The sequence below is a fragment of the Paralichthys olivaceus genome, chromosome 21 (assembly GCF_024713975.1).
Source record: "Paralichthys olivaceus isolate ysfri-2021 chromosome 21, ASM2471397v2, whole genome shotgun sequence".
NCBI lineage: Eukaryota > Metazoa > Chordata > Actinopteri > Pleuronectiformes > Paralichthyidae > Paralichthys > Paralichthys olivaceus.
Genome location: NC_091113.1, coordinates 6,078,365 through 6,096,638, shown reverse-complemented (window position 1 = coordinate 6,096,638; position 18,274 = coordinate 6,078,365). Strand labels below are relative to the sequence as shown.

At 44.0% G+C, this 18,274-nt stretch overlaps 1 protein-coding gene across 5 annotated transcripts in view; it reads left to right on the top strand.

Moving 5' to 3' along the window:
- dnmbp (dynamin binding protein) overlaps positions 1-17,526 on the top strand; it is a 37,357-nt gene extending 19,831 nt beyond the window's left edge. For 3 of the 5 annotated variants that reach the window (XM_020083201.2, XM_069517380.1, XM_069517379.1), the window contains 13 exons: positions 10,377-10,591; positions 10,966-11,065; positions 11,389-11,536; positions 12,882-12,899; positions 13,672-13,871; positions 13,987-14,117; positions 14,207-14,311; positions 14,435-14,563; positions 14,664-14,999; positions 15,191-15,382; positions 15,474-15,672; positions 15,769-16,442; positions 16,528-17,526. In XM_020083201.2, coding sequence (XP_019938760.2) covers positions 10,377-10,591; positions 10,966-11,065; positions 11,389-11,536; positions 12,882-12,899; positions 13,672-13,871; positions 13,987-14,117; positions 14,207-14,311; positions 14,435-14,563; positions 14,664-14,999; positions 15,191-15,382; positions 15,474-15,672; positions 15,769-16,442; positions 16,528-16,713 — 2,633 coding nt within the window. In that variant the 3' untranslated portion in view covers positions 16,714-17,526. Of the gene's footprint in view, positions 1-269; positions 2,227-10,376; positions 10,592-10,965; positions 11,066-11,388; positions 11,537-12,881; positions 12,900-13,671; positions 13,872-13,986; positions 14,118-14,206; positions 14,312-14,434; positions 14,564-14,663; positions 15,000-15,190; positions 15,383-15,473; positions 15,673-15,768; positions 16,443-16,527 lie in introns of those variants that run through there. The other 2 variants (XM_020083203.2, XM_020083202.2) reach the window with 2 other exon arrangements.
- Positions 17,527-18,274: the final 748 nt, after the last annotated feature.

Here is an 18,274-nt window from a genome sequence, read left to right as displayed (position 1 = left end):
GGATTGTTCATGGCCATGGAAAAAACATTTGCCAAAGTGAAGTGATGTTTGTCCCATACCTCCATCAAAGAAATTCTCCAGACTGTTTTCCTGCAAACAGAGGCACTGGCCAATCCAAACAATGGGAGGAGACATTAGTCTAATCCTCCACTCATGTGACACCACTGAATCATTAACCCAAGGAGGCCCCTCCTTCAATAACCCTACCCCCCCTCTCCTTCTCCCATTTGCTGAGATTGTCTGCGGGGAGGGTACGATTTAGTTACTGAGAGCTGGGAGGTGCTTGGACCGGGCAGTCCTGCTGAGGCAGAGGAGAGGAGACAGAGAAAACAAGTGGGAGAGTTTGAGACAATATGCCTGACAGGTGGAGTCTCCCACAGCACTTTATTATGGAATGCAGGACTTTGGAAAGAGAGAGTGTGCACCACGTTGAACAAGGAACTGTATCAGCACTGGGCAGGCTGATTTAAACAGCAGGAGCCATGAAGAGCCCGGTGGCTTATGGAAACCCAGTCATGTTTGGTGCAGTGGATTGGAACTATGCAGCTGGTGCTCCGGTAAGGAGAGGGAAGAGCGTGGAAGAGCTGGGGGATGCAGGCTGGGCCAGAGAGAGGGAGAGGATTGCCCATTTGCAACAGATACAACAACTACACCAACTGCAGCTTCATCAGCAACATGTTGGATATCCTGCTTATGGAGTAGTTCCTGCTGGCCATCCACAGGGACCAGTCATGGTACCAAATCCTGGTGACCCACTTCCACCTCAAGGCTGGCCAGCGCCACCACATGGAGGTATGATGGTGCCTGTAAATGGGCCAATGCCACCTGCAGTGCATGTGCCAGCTCCATGGCCAGTGCAATGGAGTGACCAGGCCCAGATTAGACACGACAATGTCGGCCACCAACCCAGCTGGCAGTATAATGACCAGCACAAGACAGCTTTTAAAGACACTGGGCCTCAAGGCCAAGACGTTTACTTCCACCCTGGCTCACAGGACGGTCACCTAGACGTGAGGATATCTGAATCGAAAGGCAAACATTGTTTTTACCAGGGCCCAGAGGATTACAGCCACCAGGACAAAAGCAGACTGCCACAAGAAAAAGACAATACTGACTCCAGAACTCAAGAAGGATATAGTAAATTGGAGCAGGAAAGAATGAGAAAGGATAATTGGGGCAGAGAAAATGACCATCACTCTGACGGTTATAACTACAGGAATCCCAGAGACTTGGACGAGTATGATCATAAGGACAAATACAGGTACAGGGATCATTATGACAGGAAATATAATGACCGCTACAGCGACAGAGAGGAGCAATATTACGACAGCAGGACAAAAAGAAATAATGATGTCAGAGAACATGACCATTACAACAGTGAGTATGAAGACTACCATGATCGAAAAGACACCTATGACCGCAGAGATAGTTACAGGGACAGTGAGCGCTACTATGACCGTGACAGGGAATATTATGACAGCAAAGACAGTCATCGCTACAGAGAAAAGGAATACTATCAACGTAGAGAAGACGACCGCTACTATGATGAGAGAAAACGTGGGGACCATTACTATGACCGGCGTGCCGAGGAGCGATATGATCGCAGCAAAGACCGGGATGTTTATAATCGACGAAGTGAAGAAACTTGCTCTAGTAGAGGAAGGGCCCAGTATGACTCTGAACTTGAAGAACGTGGTGATTATAAGGAGAGGGACCCCTATCATAGGTACAAGGATACAGAGGATGAGAGGAGAGATGAGCACTACGACCACAGAAGGAGGGACAACTACAAAGCAAGGGAGCACTATGAGCGAAGAGATGTGGACCACTACGACCACGAGAACGAACGTCGCTACGAATCCAGGGGAGAAGGGGAACATTCCCACCACAAGACGCGAGATAGATATAGAGATTTACGCTCAATATCTGTAGATTCGCGATATGAGGAATGCCCTAAAAAAGATCGCAAGACCCACTGCGAGGAATGGGTAGAGCAGCAGAACCAGAAGCTGGAGCTCAGGGAGATGCACTCTTTTGAGGATTCCATCCTATACCGGCACAGTGATGAGGAAAAGGGATATGAGTCAAGTGCTGGGAGCATAAGTTCAAAACGTGGTCGCAAGCCTGTTTATGTGGGCTCGCTAGATCGTAATAGCTTCTACAGGAAGACGGCCCCCTGCTCTTTGCAAAAGTCCCAGTTCGCCACTTCCAGGAGACAAAAGCAAGGTAAACACAAAGATATTGTCATGTGAGAGAAGGTATTCCACTTACTGTATTTGCACAGCATGAGGTCTGTGTGATCATTTTTAATTGTATCTGTTGGATTGTTCATACCACTCTGTAATTCATCAACAGTAGGATGAAAAGCTCATCTGTTTGCCACTCAACACATCTTGAAAAACAAAAGAGGACACAGTGAAAGTCATCTTGTCATTTCCAACCCCTGGAGATAAAACAGGGTGGAGGGGTTGACAGTGTTTGGCGTCTCACTTCTTATCATCAGTGACCTCCAGAGGTGCTTTTCAAATCAATACTGGGGGCTTCAGAGTGCTGACTAGCCAGTCAGGCCCTCAGAAAGTGTGTGCTGGAACATGTGTGTGTGTCAGTATCTCACAAGAAAGTGAGCTGTCAGGTATTTGTGGGCGCAAGAACCTGCAGAACAGGTTTGGTGGGATCTTGGCTGTTGTTGTCTCGGTCGTTCTCTCTGTCTGTAGGTTTTCTTCACTGATGCAATGTGCACCATTAACCAGTCTGTTCACTTCCTGCATGACTGAGAGGTTTGTCTTTTACCCTAATAGCAGTGATGCACTTCAAAACTCACACTCTTCTAGTGATAACCAAGTACTGCTGACAGTCAACTTAGGTTTGTTATTTGAACTTTGGGCTGTGAGACTGGTCTGAAATAGAGCGAAGAAATGCCACAACTTTATCAAACCATAACATCTAGGGCCGGGTGTCCAGTATGAGTTTCAGTAGAAGTAGGAAAACAAAACTTGGGAAAGTTTGGTGGACATGAACATGTTTGAAACCAACTTCTAATTAAAAAAGCCAAACTGCAATGCCTCAGTGTCAAATGAAGAAGTAACTTAAGGTCTAAAGTGTGTGTGTGTGTGTGTGTGTGTGTGTGTGTGTGTGTGTGTGTGTGTGTGTGTGTGTGTGTGTGTGTGTGTGTGTGTGTGTGTTTTCTCAAGTGTTTCATGAGGAGTTGAGGAAAGGGATAGCACTCCTTTGGCTGACTTCATTGTGTCTGATAGGAAGCAGGTGGTGTCCCACGACCCCTCCCCCAGTCACCTAGGAACACGCACGCACACACACATACACACATACATTGGCCCCCACCACACATCCATTTCGGTAGCCCAAGTATTAATCCCTAGCGTCAGCATGGTGAGTGGATGGCGGGGGTCTGTCTGGTGCCAGGCGGTGGCGAGCACTAGCCTGACTCCTTCACTGCAGGACTAGACTGATACTCAGCGTGTGTGTGTGTGTTTGTGTTGAAGAGCCCCTTGGAGGCTTATTTGAGAGATGACGGCATTTTTCAAATCACACACACACACATGCACACTGACAGCCGCAGTGTCCTGTCATCCGTTAATCTTGTTAAACTGTTTCAGCTTGGTCAGGGGTTTGCCCTGAGTAGAGCATTTGATTGCAGGGCTAAAAACATTAGACCATCTTGTTGCAGCGCTCATTGGGCTTATGCTGTGATTCCGTGACATTGAGGTGATGGCCGAGGCTTTTTGAGGTGGACCTTAAGCATGTAGAAGGGCCTTTGTTCTCCTTAATCCAAGCATTCGATATTAGACCTCTGGACTGGCCCCTGAAAAATCTCGTCTGGTAAACAGCAGCTGGTAATCGATGTTTCAGCTGACATTCATGTAGCTATTACAGCTGCTGCTTTTAATCTGACAGGATAAAGACGGACTGAAGGATGAATGAATAGAATACATTTCGTGTTTGAAACAGTTCAATTACTAAACGGTTGTGGGCAGAGGAATCCATATGGACTTTGACTGCACTTTTGAACTTTTTAAAATCTGTTTCTGTCCTAAGCAGTGTTTGAGTCTGTGGCTGAGTAATGCGTGGTCATCCAGTTATGATTAGGCAGCGTATGTTGTGTTGTCCTCTGTAATCCTTCAGTGGTCACTGCCATTGGTGCGCAGCGGGACGGAGGTGGGGAAGGAGGGGGTTAAAGAGTTAAGAGAGAAAATCTTTGGGGCGAGATTTCCAATGGTCTGATAACTTTGCTCTAACGACGTCTTATCTCACTCAGCTGGCAAAAAAATGCCCTTCAGTCCAACAGTCTGCATGAGTCACTGTATGCTTTTCCTTTTGGTTTATCCTCAGTCCTCCTTCAGTCATTTGTAGTTAGTATCATTTTAGCGTTTTTATTTGGACATGACCTGCAGGTGAAGTCCGGACAAACTCTCTTGACGTCATCATCTGTGTCTTGTGTGTGAGATATTTGTTTTCTGTCTTTTTTTTTTCCATTTTTGTGTCTGTCACGTGTTAGAAGCGTTAGTTTAGGGAATTAATTTATTTACACGTAACATAGATGGATTTTTTACCGTCCACTATGATAAACTGACTCTTGTTAGTAAGTAATGGTAGTAGCAGTATTTTCTTTAAATTTACTTTGTCAGTTAATGTATTCCATCCCAAATTCTGAAGGGTATTTATACAGCTATGTGTGTGTATAGAGAGCAGTGCAAAGAACAGAATCGTGTCATTCTTTTATTTAGTCATGGGAAAACTCATAAGGCCCCGAGGCAGATCCTTGTCTTTACTTGTCCTTCAATTAGCAACAGATCTAATCCTGAAAGTTCGGTCTGCTCAAAATCCCAAGACAGTTCTTGCACACAGGTTGAACAAAAGTTTCCCACGCAGAGAAACTGAAGGTTGTAGACCATCTTTCTTCAGCATTTACATCTGACCACTTAAGAATATTTTAAACGGCTTCTTTTACTCTGCTGTTGTATCACTGAAGCACCTGCGAGACCCAATAGACTCACTGTTGTCGTCTGTTTCCATGAACCTGAAGCCTGTGGAGCTTCTATTGGTTGAATTGGCTCTTCACTTACAGCTGCTGGTTCCTCCAAACACTCTCTCTGCACATATGCTAAACTGATGGTCTCTTGAAGTAATTGGACTTTATTCATTCTAGAGATGAGACCAAATGAGAAATTCCACTGAAGCCGGACATCACAGGGTTTGAATAGAAATCTTATTTATTCAACTTTTTAATTAGATTGTAGCCATGTCCTCATGGAAACAAGCAGATGTTTGCCTTGGTGACTGATAGTGGACACTAGATTCTACATGTATCAGTGTATGACCTCTATAATGACACATGGGGTTTGAATGGAGGCTCTAATTACCATGAATACCAGTACATAGAAGTTGCTGTGAGATTTTTGCCAGGACAAGGAATGTGACCTTTTGACATCTGACCCTAAAAGAGATAAACGGAAAGGTATGTCACTGAATAAACTCCTTTGACAGTCGACGTGGTACAACAGTTACAAACCTGAACAAAGGAAGAGGGGATAAAGCCAAATAAAACTTCCTGTGTGTATAGTCTAGTGGATGTTTTAAAAAGATGCTCAAAAATGAAGATTTTGCTTGTTTCTGCAGAGAAATTGGAGTTGTACATCATAGCTGGTGCAGCTTTTTTTTCTAAAAAGCAAAGTTAATGTGTGAAAGTGCCACAGTTTGAGGCCCTGCTAATGTTTGCACTGCCCGTGCTGACATTGTTTTCTCACCCCAGTTACCAGCGTCATGGGTTTATCTTGTTTGTCTTAAATAAATCCAGTATTCATTGCAAGTCGTAGCCCGTCGCAGGTCGTTTTATAAGTCAATGCTGTTGCAAGTGTTGGTATCTGGGAGCTTGTATGAACTTATTCTCATTCTTCATGTCTTCCACACACACACACACATTCCCATGCAGAGTTGGCCATGTGATCATTTCAGCAAAGCCACTCCCAGCTCTCCAAAACTTGGCTTAATATGAGGAGGGCCCCCGCTATTCGTGTTGCCCTGGCAACAGTGCTCTCTCCTGTGAACTTTGGAGCAGAAAACACACAGCGCTGATTGTGCCTGACCTTCGTATGCTCCGTGCAGGGCAAACTTTGACTTTGCACGACCATTAGTGCAGCACGCCGGCTTTAGACGGTGAATTGAGAGACATGTTACTTGCAGGTCTCTCAAGTAACATGTCTTTAAAAGAGAGAAATATTATAAAAGTAGAAAAAGGAGAATTATTTATTGAGTTTGCTTGGATGGTTTTATCTATATATGAAAGTGAGTGTGTGTGTGTGTGTGTGTGTTAAATATATATATAAATTCAAGCCAATCTATAGGGGGAATCTAAGCCTCATAATTTTGATGGATTTCAGCCTGTCAGAGGAGGAGTCTGGTCAGGAGACTGTGAAACATGAAACAGACCCTTCACAGAACTGGACCTGACCGGACTGGATCTGTTCCCACCGTGACCCCAAAGACCTGAAGCTGAACGTGAGCTCACGTGTCCCAGTGATGTGTCAAAAACAATTAGGCCCATTAGAAGTGGAGTGGACAGTCCTTAATTTTCTACCACAAAAACTTCAGATCTGAAATATAAAACTGCAACAAGATGCATTTACAGATACATAACTTTAAAAAAAGGTAGATTCAACTCAATAGGTTTAAACAGTATCATGTGACACCTGACTTGAGGCACCTGTTTTGAAAGTCCAGCTCCGGGTTTTAAGATCTACCAGAGTGGTTGTCCTCCCTGGTGTGTGTGCGTGTCTCTGTGTGGGTCTGTGTGTGTGTGTGTGTTTAATCATGGTGGGTTCCCATCCATTCTCATGGTAATTGGAGCTCTGGAATGGAGTTTTTGCAGCGGGACGCTCAGACCTCTACGAGGCTCAGGAGCTGGACTCCACACTGACAATGGACTTATCGTAGAATGGGTGGCGTTGTTTGAACCATCATGTGTGAGTGCGGGGTGTGCATGTGTGTTTGTTTGTTGTTGAAGTGGTTTGAAGAAAGTTACAAGCAGCAGGTGGGTGATCCCTCATCATCTTCTACTTTCTCCCCTTCGCTCTCCTTTTTGTACGATGCGGTAAAAACAATCTGCTCAGAGGTTTGAATTGTAGGTTTTCTTGTCATGTTTGATTCTTGTTTTTACATCTGAGCGTTGATCAGGGACTTGATGAGTCACGATCTCACTAATCTTCAAGGAGCCTTTACTCTGACTGAGCTGGACCTGATATCCGCTGCTTTATTTTTTAGTAAACCCTTGATGACCTGGTCTAAGAAATCAGCTGTGACTGTCACAATGGGTGTCTGAAGATAGAAGGTGTGGCGTTGTGAAAGATCATGACTGGCTTATGTCATTTTATATTGCAATTAGATCCACTCCCTGTGGTGACAGACCCAGATATCCAGTCTGCTGTGCAGTTTTAACTATGAGCTTTGTACAACATGATTCACAAGGAGTGGGGATGAGAATAAAGAACTGGTTCCAACTTGAAAACATTTACAAACTCACAGGTTTCTTCTTTTCCAAGAGGCAGGTTTACTGAGTAAATTCAAACCTTTCTAAATCTGGAACATGGAGTTAAAAGAAGCAGGTTTGGAAAGAAATCATGACTCTTTCAGTTTTCTTGTTTTCTTCAACTCCAGACTTAATTATCTCTTGTCAAAAAAATGTTAGAATTATCTTCATGTAAGAGTGTCTACATTTTACATCTGTGTTAAATGTCAAACTCGTCGGGGGGGGGGATAATCAGACGATAGCTCCTGATGATAGCCGTCAGTGTTTTTTTGTGGATATGAAGAAAAAACAATGAAGTGACCCATATAATCCATAACCCTGTTTATCAAGAGGCTTCATAGACTCTGTAGTGTTGACAGTATACATAGTGTTTTATTTTTCAAATTCTCTAATTTGTGTAACCAGGTCAGTTTTTGAATGAAAATCATTTATTAACCATCACACTCCCACAGCCCCCCCTGCAGAGTCGCAGCCCCTCGGTCGTACTCTAATTTCTCTACTTCTTTGTGTTTGTGTGAGCATGCTGTATAAACTATAGGCTCACTGTAAGCTTTACAATACCCACACACACAATACACACACCGGGATCTGTTCAAACACTTGTTCTCCATCTCCATTTTTTGTGCTGATGATTTAGTATTTTATTTAGCAGACACTAAGTCCTGCACATTTTGAATCTGCAATCAACAGGTTTTAGAAATACGTGAAGCACTGACTGATATCCAATGCCTTTTGTATGATAAGTAATTTATAGGAAAGTTAGCCGCTGGCCTCAGTTCAGCTCGGTGATTTTTATGACTTTATTGTGAATAATGAATAATTTGTATAGTTCTTTGTTTTCCTCGTAGGAGACCGGGAGAGTTTCCTTGACTTCGTTACTCAGTGAGGTTTCGGCAGCAGGTTGTTGTTTGTACTGAGTGATTAGTCTCTGAATGCTGGCATTCACCCACATGTGTGATTCACTGATGCACAGTGTTTGTTATCAGGGTGTTCACTTGCTGCTGATAATTAATGAGTGCCTGTGATTTTGTGTTTGGTTCATACATTTTATTTCAAACGCAGTATTGTGATATAAAATCACACGTGTGTGAAAACGCGCAGTCGTGCAAACAATTTTGCTTTGCCTGCATCCTCTTCATAATTCTTCGCAGAACAAAAAGTGGAATTCCACAGAAGTGGGTCAACTTGGGGTGTCTCAGCTTCACAGGTTGGAAATGGCCACGTATTTACCCATGCAAAGTGGAGCATGTGATGTGTGCGCCGAGGATCAAACGTGGGAATGAGCCGATTGATTCCAATTAAATCCTGAGCCTTTTGTTTTCCATCTCCCTTTGTATTGTGTGGCCGTCTGACTTTTTAGACCCATTAGTGGACCACTTTCTCACCAGAGTGGAAACGCTCGAGTGTGGCAGGCAGTTGGCCGAGCAAACGGTGACGGATGCTGCAGGGAGATGAGAAAAGCTCCTTTAAGTTGAGCTTTAGCTAAGTCACGTGAAGAGAGAGAGCAGTGGGGGCGGGGGTCAGGGTCGGGAAGGATCAGTGACACTTGAGTTTGCAAAATCAATAGAATATCAGACAAATTTTCAGCAAAGGTATATGCGGATACCAAAAGGCTCACATTGGCTGATTTTTATAGACTTGAATTTGATTCTAACTCGATATTGTAGCTTTAAATTGTCATCGGCAAACTTGGGCGTTACAGCTTTTTCTGTTTATTTGAACAGCACAACTGAAAAGTTTTGTTATCTTTGTGTGTTTGTTGCGTACAAGTGTTTGCAAACTCCTGCCCGGGGCGACATAAGGGTGAGAGGAGTTAGCGTCATTAGCCTGTGACAGTCATCAGCAGTGGAAAGTAACTAAATACATTTACACAAGTACTGTAACTAAGTAAAGTTGTACTTATTTCCATCTTATAGAATTTCTGCATGTTTACACTACACAATGAAATACTGAACCTCATTTGTTTGGCAGCTTAAGATACTTTATAGACTTTTTCATAGATTTATATACCAGCCAGTACCCAGCCAATACAGTACACAAGTACTAAAACTAATATATGCTATAGTCAGTTTTGCTTAATTAAAAATGTAGATACTTTAAAAAAAATCTTCTGCTTGTGGTTATTCTACTTTTGCTTTAGAGAAAGTTTTGAATTGTGTTTCCACCAATGGTGTTAAATATGTACAAATACACACAGCTAATGGACAGTCAACACACACACACACACACACACACACACACACACACACAGGTCGATCCCTCTCGAGCACTGTTATCCTTCACTTCCCTATAACTGCCTCTTCTTTTCATGTCTGCCTGGGTCCCCTGAGGGCCTGTATGTCTGTGGCTGCTGTCACAGGCCATTGTGCCACACACAAAGAGCCGAGTCCACTCCAGTTTTGGGTCCATTCATAAAAAGCAGCGGTGCGTGAACCGGGCTCTCCCTCCAGTCCCCGGGAGCCCCAGAGATCAGCCCTCTGCGAGTGATAGCAGAGACATTGATCAAAAGCTAGTGAGACAAGACGGAAGAGTAAAAGGCGGACCCGGGTGGGTGGGCAGGAGTATGTTTGGTTTCTATGAATGAGGACATCGGGTGGGAAACGTTTCTCTTTGCTCTCGTCCTTTTCAAACTAATAATAATCACCTTTGTCCCTTTTTTGCTGCAACAAGTTTTGTGACGATTAACGAGCAAAAATGTATATATTCAAGAGAAGAATTTCATCAAAAAACATTCCATCACGTTTGAAACTGGTGTCTCATGGGTCTCAGTGAGAGAGAGAGGAAGCTGTAAGACCAAGCACTGATCAAAAACATTTTCATTTCATCATCTTTCCAGAGATGACGCTCCTGTCGTCCCAACCCAAACCTCCGGACTCGACCCCGTCCACAGATTCGACCCCGAGTGCCGGTACGGACACAGAGGACCCAGAGCTGAGGATGCTGGAGAAGAGGTCGAAGGTCATCGAGGAGCTCCTGCAGACGGAGAAGGACTACATCAAAGACCTGCAGATGTGCGTGACGGAAATCATCGAGCCGCTGCAGAAGAAGCAGGTAAAAACGTGGAATCATCAAGACTTTTCTTTTTTTTTTTTACTTGTGGACTTCAGGAATGTAGCATAGATACATGTAAAATCCAAGACACCACAACAGAAACAGAAAACAAATTAGTAGAACTTTTGAAAAAGAAAATATAGAAAGAACAAAATGAAAGTCTATTAGTTTCTGAGCCCTGTGTGATCGTTTGCACTGGGAGGAGCATTTCTGTCATCTGTCATTTCATGGATTTTATCTGAGTTTGTATAACCATGATTCTTAAACCCGGATTAACGGCTTAATCCCTTCCAAAATTTGCAATTCTCATTCTCTGTGTTTATATTTAAGGAGGAACTTTTATCATTTTTTTCTCTCTCTGTCTTTCCCTGAAGTTGAAGAATGTGGACTTTGACGGGCTCTTTGGCAACATCAGCTCAGTGATCGACTTGTCACAGCGGCTCTCTGATGCGCTGCACAAGACGGACTCTATTGGTGAGCAGCCTGTTTTTAAAAGACGCACGTATTGAGGTTGTTGTTTCAGCGACGGTGCAAATGAAACGACTCCTTTTAGCATAATGTGTTATCAACATTTTAATCATAAACTGTGACCTGATCAAGTTTTATTGGCTGAGTGAGACTTTGGACACACTCTGAAAATAACCTTTAGAAGAAGTAAAGTGAAAGATAATGTTTAATGATATAGATTTTCCATTCTTGTTTTTTTCCCTCGTGAACGATTCACATTTCCATCTTTATCGACCCGACTTGTTTGTGTTTGGTTGAGTCATCTTCTCGTCCGTTCCCTCTCCTCTCAGGAAATGTATTTCTGGACTTCAAAGCTGAGCTGGAGGAGGTTTACAAGATCTACTGCCAGAACCACGACGACGCCATCTCTCTGCTCGAGAGCTACGAGAAAGACGAGAGCGTCCAGCGCCACGTGCTGGAGTGTCTGGAGAGACTGAGGTGAGTCACGGAGAGCAGAGAATGAACTCTGAAAAGTCTCGCTCATGAGTGTCAGGTCTAGATTTCAGCTTTTGACTTGCATGTTTGACTTTAAGAACATGTTTTGCACGTGTGAGACCAAACATAAGCACGTCCATACGCATGGAAACAAAGGAGGAGTGGACACTAATCCAAAAGTTTTTTCTGTAGGTTAATTACCTCCACCAATTTGTTCTGCCCCGCCGGTTTTTTAGCAGAAGCAGAAACAAAAATCCAGATCTGGTGAACTTAGATGTTGTTTCATAAGGGGACTGTTGGGCCTCAGCAGAGATATTCACTCTACTATGAGACATTTAGACTTGATTGTTCCAGTTAATGTTTTGTAAAAGTCTTTTTGTTATTGAGTTTCCTGTTCGCAGGCATTTCACATTAAATTAACGTAGACTTTGAACTTTGTTGGCAGGTTACGAGAGGGAAGTAAAGTCAGAGTAAATTCACCATATAAAGGGGCCTTTTCTGGAGTAAAGAAATATACAATTCATATAATTTAGGTGAAATAAACTAGTGAAAACATCATGAGGATTATTCTACATTAAATTTCTAGCAATAGTTCCCTTTCACCTAAATCTTACACACTGGACCTTTAAGATGTGCCATTTTCACGCTGTCCCTCTCGGCTCGCGCCCCCGTCTCACCGTGTCCCTGTCGTTCTCAGTAATCTAAAACAGTTAAAGAATGTGCCCTGCCTGGTTTCACCTGTAGTTTCACCATCAGTGACTCAGACAATTGACTTTACGTGGCCGCGATGCTGTAAAATACAGTCACAGGTGCACGTTTGAAGATAAACACAGGTTTGTTCGACCGGAAGCTTTAGATAAAGGCGAAATAATGGGCTGTGGTTCCAAGAACAAATCTACATAAACAAAAGGACAGTGTTCAGCGACACTAACAAATCCTTGTTGTTTTTTATGCATCTTTCAAATCCAGGTTTTGTAAATGTACCATTAAGTAGCCGGCCTCATGAGGGCCATAAATATCTTCTAAAGTGTGTGTGTCGTTGCGACCTATTCAGCTTAGAAAAGGTCATGTGCGCTGCCGCCTTCTAGAAACAACATGTTTTACAGCCACTCTGGGCCTTTGTCCAGCTTTAAGAGAGAATTCACAAAACAAAACCATAACAACCACGAATGCTGTTTACGTGTTCGTTTCTAATGGCCGTGCAAAGTCCAAGTGAAATGCTGTGGGTGTGGTTGATCACTGAAACATCCCTCGTAGATTTTATTTAAGATACTTTGTACGAATTGATGTTAGTTACGACTTATAAAACCTGTTTGTGTTATCTTTCTACCCCTCTCCATTCCAACAGGGCCATGTATCGAGAGTGGTAAGTCTCCATAACGAGTGTCGTCATGATTTCCAGCATGAGAATCATCTTGACCGCATGACTTTTGCTCACTAACCCCCCTGGAAATGACCTGTGTGCTTGTTTGTGTGCGTGTGTGTGTGTGTAAGACTTTTGTGCTTTATTGGGCTATTCCGTTTTCCTTCCCTTGATTGAGATGGACTCATAATTTATTGCTCTTGTCTGCATGTGCATGTGTGTGAAGAGAAATATTCAACATGCCCCCCTCCCCCCTTCCCAAAGTAATTATTGATCCTGGGGAAACACATTTAGTGCCATCTGCTGGACTCAAACAGGTGTAATCAATAATCATCATCAAAAAAAAAAAATCTTTTCTCAGTATTATGAGATGCTTCTTTTCGCCTTGTTACTCGACTTCCATGCATCAAATTTAATTTTGTCTCCAAACAACCAAATGATGCAGTTGAATCATTTGCAGCTTCTAATTCCGGTTTGAAGCTGTTCGAGCTGTGTGTCCTCTAGATTGCATTAAAACTAAGCTTAATCAATATTGTTAAGCATATTGTGCCTCCCGTGTTCTCTTGCATTAGTCATCATCAGCATATCTGCATATGTGATGATGTTACACATCATTGGGTCATGTAATCCACATGATAAAGACGTGTTACATGAACGTGGGGAGAAATGTTTTCTTTTTAGGTGTAACTGTAAACCTGTGATGGTCTTTCATTCTTCATATATTGTTGGTTTTTATTCTCAAACGCTATCTGCTGTCTCTGACTCTTCTCTTCAGGGGTAAAACTAATTACATCAACCTCGGCTCCTTCCTCATCAAGCCCGTGCAGCGGGTGATGCGTTACCCGCTGCTGCTGATGGAGCTGCTTGGGGCCACACCGGAGAGCCACCACGACCGGCCCCAGCTGACTCAGGCTCTGCTGGCCATCAAGGAGATCAACGTCAACATCAACGAGTACAAACGCAGGAAGGACCTCGGTAAAGATCACTGTGTTTTGTGTTCGCTGCATACGAACGGCGTGAACATGCATCTTGTTGTATGTTTGACTGTGGGAGTCTTTTAAAGACTTATGTCTCCCCCTGGTGTCCACAGTGGTGAAGTACAGAAAAGGGGACGAGGACACGTTCATTGACAAGATCTCGAAGCTGAGCATGCACTCCATCATCAAAAAATCCAACCGAGTCAGCAGCCACCTCAAGCACCTCACAGGAATTTCACCTCAGGTACGTTGAGGATGTTCTTAAACAAAGTCAAAGGTCACGACTTTCTCTTCGCTGTCGGCTCTGACCTCTGACCTCTGTGGTTTTCCCAGATTAAAGACGAAGCGTTCGACGAGGCTGAGAAGAGATTCAGGCTGCAGGAGAGGCTCATCAAGTCTTTCATTAGGGACATTTCTCTGTACCTGCAACACATCAGGGTAGGAACCCATTACCATGATCACAGAAAAGATCATATTACACCTATTTTCCAGTCACTGTATTTGTACATGTTTTGGAATAAAGTATTATTGGATTGTAACTTTAAGAGTTTGTCTCTTTAGGAATCTGCATCTGTGAAGGTGTTGGCTGCCATCAGTTTCTGTGACATCTACACAGAACGCAGTGCGCTGGACCCTGAGCGCTTCCAGAGAGCTCACCGCAGCATCAGCGACAAACAGTTCACACAATTTGTAAGTCGTCTGTTAAGCTCCGCTTAGTTTCTGTAAGAGTGCATTGGGAACAACATCTGATTGCCTCACATTATCTGTCTTCCTCCCATCCTCCGAGTAGAAGGAGCGCACCGAGGCCTTGGTCATCAACCCGCTCACCCAGCTGCTCCTCATGTTCACCGGGCCGCACAAGCTCATCCAGAAGCGCTTTGACAAGCTACTGGACTACGACAACTGCAAGGAGCGTGCCGACCGCCTCAAGGACCGGCGTGTCCAGGAGGAGCTGCAGGTGGCGCGCAACAACTACGAGGCGCTCAACGCTCAGCTTCTAGACGAGCTGCCCAAGTTCCACATCGCCGCAGAGGAGCTGTTCACGGGCTGCGTGAGGGCGTTCGCTCAGGCTCAGAAGAACTTCATGAAGACGACTCTGGGAGAGTTGAAGCCCATTCTACAGATTGTGAGTGTGGCTCATTTATGCTTTCTCCCGCGTACCAAAAGAGAGATGTCTGTTTCAAACTGTCTCTGCCCAAATACGTTCATACGTCTGGTGAGGAGATTCTGCTCTGTAGAGCAATTCCCCCTGCAGCTGTTCCTTTCTCATTTTCTTTCTCCTCTTAATGACCTTTCTCCTGTTGCCAAAATCTCCAGTTTTCTAACAAAGTGGGCACGGAGGGCAACCTCATCGCACAGTTCCAAGAAGAGTACAGTCGAGTTCTCCAGCTTCTGCAGCGCTTCAGCTTCTGCCCACAGAACCTGCCTCCAGCCACCGCCACTGCAAAGAAGCCCTTCGAGAAGAAGACGATGGAGAAGCAGACCTCGAAAAAGCAACTGCAGGGACCTGTGAGTTAGACGCTGCTCCTTTCTCTGCTGCATCATACTCGAACAGATGATACAGGAGTTTCACCGCTAACATGAGATTTGTCGCTTTCAGCCAAATTACATCATGCAGACCGAGGAGCACCGAGCAGGACTTCTGGTGCGCTATGGTCCTGAGAAACTTTTCCAGGCTGAGAGAAACTTTAATGCTGCCCAGGATCTGGATGTCTCCGTACTAGAGGGAGATCTTATAGGTGTGATCAAGCAGCAGGACCCCATGGGTAGCAACAACCGCTGGCTAATAGATAATGGAGGTTGGTAATAAAAAGACCAGATTTAAATATATTTATCCGATCAGCCACACTTTGTTGGGATTATGGTGCAGTAATATTTTATTCCTTGTTTTGCAGTCACCAAAGGTTTTGTGTACAGCTCCTTCCTCAAACCTTACAACCCACGTAGAAGCCAATCAGACGTCTCCATCGAGAGCCAGTCGTCCAATGAGTCGGGCTACGGCGGCTCCTCCCCCGTCTTCTCCCGCCAGAACAGCAGCAGCACGCTGACCTTTAACCAGGAAGCGGCCACCGTCAGCTTTTCCACACATCCCCAGAGCCAGTCATCGCCACACCCGTCGCTGGACTCGGCCTCATCTCGCAGGAGTCTCCCCAGAGACACACCTAACGCCGACTCCGCCAGTCTGAGCAACTCCATAAACTCCTCCCCCCGAAATCCCTCAAACCGAAGGGAGATTTCAGACCAAACGTACCGGAACTCCCCGAGTCACAGAGACGCGGAGCCTTCGTACCGCCACTCTGGAAACCACAGAGACTCGTACGACGCGGGTACGAGCCGCCGCAAGGAGACGTCGGACCTCTCGGAGACAGACACTTCTACTTCGCACAGAAACAATCAATCACAGCGGTATGGACACACAGACAAATCCTACAGCTCGTACCAGTGGAGAAACGGAGACAGTGGTGGCCAAAAGAAGTCGGGTTACTCCAGAGACGAGTACATCGAGCCAGAGCCGGAACCAGAGGAACCAGAGGAACCAGAGGATGAGAGCGAATTAGACGGTCACCAGGTGAGACTCCTGAGATGTGACATAAACAAAAATTATAAGCTTTTTCGGCAAACTAAATTAGAAATTGTTTTTCCTTTTTCCCCAGATTTACTACGCCCTCTACTCATTCAGCGCCCGTTGTGCCAACGAACTGAGCATCTCGGCCAATCAGCGGCTGCGGATCCTGGAGTTCCAGGATTTGAACGGCAACAGCGAGTGGTGGCTGGGAGAGGCGGGAGGCCAACGAGGCTACGTGCCTTCCAACTACATCCGCAAATCAGAATACACATGAACAAAGTCTTATCGCGTTGACGATAATTGCGACAGCACTTGGAGCCAGTCTGAGAGCAGACAGAACAAAAGCAACGAACAAGCATTGGTTTATTTTCGATCTGTTGTGAGAAGGACTGACTTTGCTGCGGACTCTGCTCCTGAAAGTTAGCATTACACGCCTAATATTTATAGACTGTTTTTTAATTTGCTGGAACCTGCCCCCTCTCATTCCAGTGATAAACCTGTGAATTGCACCAGATTTTTTTTGCCATACACTCTGCAGATGATGACAATGAATTGTACGTGTGAGCGAGCAGACTTTTCGGTGAGCGTATTGGGAGATTTGCAATGGAAATATGAAGGTTTTGGGTTCAGGCTGCTTCTTGTGAACAAACAATGAAGTGATATGCACACAGACTGACCTAAACACTGTGTTAGATACTTTTCTTCTTCATGCGGTTCATTACTGTTCAACAAAGCTGAGGCACTTAATGACTATTATCCACTGGTTGCCAGTTTGAAGTGTCTGGAGTGTTGTATAAAATTATTATTGGGACTATTCGAATCAAGACCAAGGACAAAGTTAATGCATATGAAATACTGTTTACAAGTTTTCCCCTCCGGCTTTTTCAATACGTTATTCAACCCGGTTGACACTGTGTAAACAGGTGATGACCCATTTTTACCTGTTAGAGGATGGACAGGGAGAGAGATTTCTCCACATGCTCCTCTTTATATTATCCATAGTGCTGTACAGTGAAAATATGATATTGCACCCACTGTAAAGTGATCACTGTTTGATTAAAAAAACAGCTCAGCTGACAAATACTGACGACGTCTGTTTTTTCTTCTGCCCATCAGTTTATCACTAATCTCCAGTTTTCTACCAAAGAGGCCGTGGAGGGCCACCACAGTTCCAAGAAGAGCACGGTCATAGTGCTGGAGACAGTTTGTCAAGTTGCAAATAATACGTTTTTCAATCCATTTTCAGGTTCCGTTTGAAAAATATGCATATTTTACTAAAAGACATACCTAAACGTTTATATTGAGTGGGATATTGCATATTGTACAAGTTTCTATGCATTATCTAAACTGTTTAAGCTTTAAAGGTTGAGGGACTGTGGAGGACTGTAAAACCTGCACAAACATGGGGACGACATCCTAACTCCACACAGAAAGACCACAGGCAGAACTGATTCAAATCAAGACCATACAAGTTTTCTTTCTATTATTTTGATGTGAATAAAAAAAGCTGCTACGAAGGAGGGAATAGATATAAAAATATATTTAAACAATTCAAAATGTTGATGTATAAAGGGATATTTCAACATTGTACTGCAATGTTGTTTTTTTTGCATATTTGCAAAACCAAGAACTTCATAAATATTGCAAACTGTAAAATCAGTTTCCGTGGCAGAATATCAGTTGTTTGCTAACCCTAACCCTAACCTCCGGTGCATGTTGTTGAACTGTGGGTCACTCAGTCGTGTTTGCAAAAAACAACAGGTTTTAAAGAAAATCAATTTTTAAGACACTGACAACAGTGTAAACTAGCATTAACAGATTTATTTCATTTTTCT